At 40.5% G+C, this 3,705-nt stretch overlaps 1 protein-coding gene across 2 annotated transcripts in view; it reads left to right on the plus strand.

Annotated features, from left to right (window-relative positions):
* The first annotated feature begins 448 nt into the window (after positions 1 to 448).
* Positions 449 to 3,705, plus strand: part of LOC123976571 (gastrula zinc finger protein XlCGF57.1-like) — a 6,407-nt gene continuing 3,150 nt past the window's right edge. The window contains exons 1-2 of one of the 2 annotated variants that reach the window (XM_046058852.1): positions 449 to 1,021; positions 1,500 to 1,660. In XM_046058852.1, the coding sequence (XP_045914808.1) occupies positions 913 to 1,021; positions 1,500 to 1,660 (270 nt within the window). In that variant the 5' untranslated portion in view covers positions 449 to 912. Of the gene's footprint in view, positions 1,022 to 1,499; positions 1,704 to 3,705 lie in introns of both variants that reach the window. The other variant, XM_046058851.1, reaches the window with a different exon arrangement.

Raw genomic sequence — 3,705 nt, forward strand, 5'->3', positions numbered from 1 at the left:
TTATTATTTTGTTATTATTTTGAGTTACACGTGTTCTTTGCAATGCTATGTCTCTTTTTGTTTTGATATTATTTTGTTATTATTTTGAGTTACACGTGTTCTTTGCAATGCTATGTCTCTTTTTGTTTTGTTATTATTTTGTTATTATTTTGAGTTACACGTGTTCTTTGCAATGCTATGTCTCTTTTTGTTTTGATATTATTTTGTTATTATTTTGAGTTACACGTGTTCTTTGCAATGCTATGTCTCTTTTTGTTTTGATATTATTTTGTTATTATTTTGAGTTACACGTGTTCTTTGCAATGCTATGACTCTTTTTGTTTTGATATTATTTTGTTATTATTTTGAGTTACACGTGTTCTTTGCAATGCTGTCTCTTGTTGTTTTGTTATTATTTTGTTATTATTTTGTTATTATTTTCTCCTTGTGTGAAGACGAGGAAAAAAATCCAAATTCACTTCCGGGTCACAGGCAGGGGGACCGTGGAAACAAAACAGAGAAACGAGAAGAGGCCAAAGAGAGAATCATCTAAAGTCCGTTATTGTTCTTCTGTCCTCCGCTTCGACTCTGTTTCATGAGCCAGCGGGTAAGTGAAGCTGTCGAGGAGACATTTGGACATTTAGAGAAAACAATAACAGAGATGGACCGAGGAGGGAGCTGTTTTACCACCGCGGCTAACGTGCTAACCTTTTCTGTGCCACGTAAGTTAAGAAACAGCCGGAGGGACCCACCAGAGTCTGGGTGTGTGGATAAACATGTTTAAACGGACTTTCTGCAGGACTCATCTCCTGTCAGCCAAGAATGCTAACTGATGTTAGCGTAGCTTGCTAGCTGGAAATAGACGGGAGTCGGCCACAGTTCTGGTTGGAGTAACGTCGATAGAGTCCAAACTGTGTTTTTCATTTAGTAAAAATGTCTAAAGAGTACGAGCAGGAACTCTGTCGTTCCAAAGAGGAGAACCAGAGACACAGGAAACTACTGGACGCTGTTTTCCAGCCTGAAGTCCGGTTACACAGAGCAGGTTTGTCCTCTTTACTGCTTATTCTCACTGCAGACTGCTGCAAACCTGCTGCAACTGAAAGAGTTTAATCTGAGTTTTACGGTAATGACAGTGATGATTTCACGCTATTTTGTTCTTTAAACAAACAGGATTACCGTCTATTGGTTTTATTTAATTAATTATAACACTGTATATTTTTGGGTCGTTGATAAGACAAAACAAGCCTTTTGAAGACAAAACCTCTGTGTGAAAATGTGATGGGCATTTGTCACTATGTTTTGGGGAAATAATCTGTAGCTAGATATGATCACAGTCAATTTTTGGCATTTCTGTTCTGACGAAATGCAAAGGCACAATATACTTGTAGTTTAGCTTGAATGACTTTCAAACATGTTACAGAAAATGTCCAAAGTTTCTCCCCATGTTTCAGAAAGTAGTGGTATCAGTGGTTTAACAGGAAATTACAGTTTCCTAAAACATGTATTTCATTATTCTCCAGACGTCCAGCTGCTGTTGGTGAGTAAAGATGAGGTTCCCCCTGAGCAGCAGCAGTGGAGCCCCAGGCTGGACCAGGAGGACCCACCAGAGCCCCCAAACATTAAAGAGGAACAGGAGGAACTCTGGACCAGTCAGGAGGGAGATCAGCTTCCAGGACTGGAGGAGGATGATATCACCAAGTTCCCATTCAGGGCCTCATTACAGGGTAAGATACTACCTGAGCTGGCTTGCCTACGTTATGATAATGGCATTGAAGTTCGCTGACAATTTGCAGTTTGAGGGGAAACTTACATTTCTGAGTGACAGATTATTTGTTTTTTGCTTCACTGCTTTTAACATAGTAGTCTTTTTTTTACATATAACCCACCTTGGACCAGGTCCAGATCAAAAACTTCTATGGCTACAGCTGTCAGATCTGGACTAGATTGTCCCAGAGGGGCGAAAGTTTTCTTAAAACATAAACTTATATTTATTCTATTTGTGAATGTTCCACAAAGGGTCAGCTTGCACCCCCCAGATCAGATCATCACACAAATTGAAATATTAGACAAAGATAACACATGTAAACACAAAATGCAGTTTTAAAATTAAGGTTTTTATTATTAAGGGGGAAAAAATCCAAAACTACGTGGCCATGTGTGAAAAAGTGGCACATGGTCACAGTTAATCTAACACATCTAACAGTGACTGCAGCGCTGCGCAGCGCTTATTCGCTCCGCATCTTCTCGCTCTCTCTCTCTGTCCGTCACAAACACACTGACAACGGATTCGTCTGTGAATTGAAGTTAGTATCATAAATACCGCTGCACAAATCTGTCCAACTGTAAGCAGCCTAGCTAATAAGGAGAGCTATGTTAACGTTAGAATACAGCTGTTGAAGTTAGCAGGCTGTACATAGCTGGTGGTCTAGAGGTGCATTTGAGATGACTGCGGCTGACTTTCGCCAACTTGATAGTCTAACGTGAGATGCAGGCGACTGCAGGGGCGGGGTAGAAACAGCCGTCAAGTCAGACATAGTGTGAGTTTACTGTGAGCTTAGAACAGCGATCATGCAAAAGGTGGTTCCAACTTAGTGCAGCCGGAGAAAAGCTACTGCGTGCGCCGGACTCTGTGCCTGCCGCCGCCTTGCTACTGCAAGGTCTCGATGTCGTGTCATGTTGATGTGGCATCATGGTGACGTTTTGCAGCGCCGGCGAAAGTTGACTGCTCTCTTGAGGTCATGCCACAGCATGTCAATCAGTTGATAATAGCAACCATTGTAGGCCCTCGTGCAATAAAACAGCCCAGTGTCTATTAAGGTTCTAAGTCATCCAGGTCATTGTTCTTCAGTTCAGAACTGATGAGTCTTTTGTCACCCGTCATCCGTTATCACAGCAGCAGGTGAGCCACTTGTGAGCTTGTCAAACAACCGAAACAAACATTTATAATAATAATAATAATAATAATCCTTATTTGTAGAGCACTTTTCAAAAACAAGTTACAAAGTGCTTTAACAAGTGTAAAGAATAATACAAAAAAACAAGATAAGAGCATGAAAAATTAATATAAAATTAATAAAATACAGTAAAATAAAAGGGATAAAATAAAGTCAAATAAGATCGGGAAAGGCTCTCCTATAAAAGTATGTTTTAAGAAGGGACTTAAAAGAGTTCACTGACTCAGCCGACCTGATTTCCTCGGGCAGGCTGTTCCAGAGCCTCGGGGCCCTGACAGCAAACGCTCTGTCCCCTTTAGTTTTCAGTCGAGACTCTGGAACAGACAACAGACCTCTGCCCGAGGATCTCAAGGTACGTGCTGGTGCGTATGGGACTAAAAGGTCAGAAATATAACAAGGCGAGAGGCCATGAAGAGCTTTAAAAGTGATCAATAGAATTTTAAAGTCAATTCTAAAACATACTGGGAGCCAGTGTAATGAAGCTAAAATAGGAGTAATGTGGTCATATTTCTTTGTTCTGGTTAAAAGCCTGGCAGCTGAGTTCTGGACAGTCTGGAGTCGATCAGTAGATTTTTGGGTTAAACAGGTGAAAAGGCTGTTGCAATAATCCAGGCGTGATGAGATGAAGGCGTGTAAAATGGTCTCGGTGTCCTTTAAAGTTAACATAGATCGAATTTTTGCTATATTTCTAAGTTGATAAAAACATGATTGAACAAGCTTTGTGGTGTGCTGCTCGAAATTTAAATTACTATCAAACCAAACACCAAGGTTC

Source organism: Micropterus dolomieu, linkage group LG09 (genome assembly GCF_021292245.1).
Source record: "Micropterus dolomieu isolate WLL.071019.BEF.003 ecotype Adirondacks linkage group LG09, ASM2129224v1, whole genome shotgun sequence".
NCBI lineage: Eukaryota > Metazoa > Chordata > Actinopteri > Centrarchiformes > Centrarchidae > Micropterus > Micropterus dolomieu.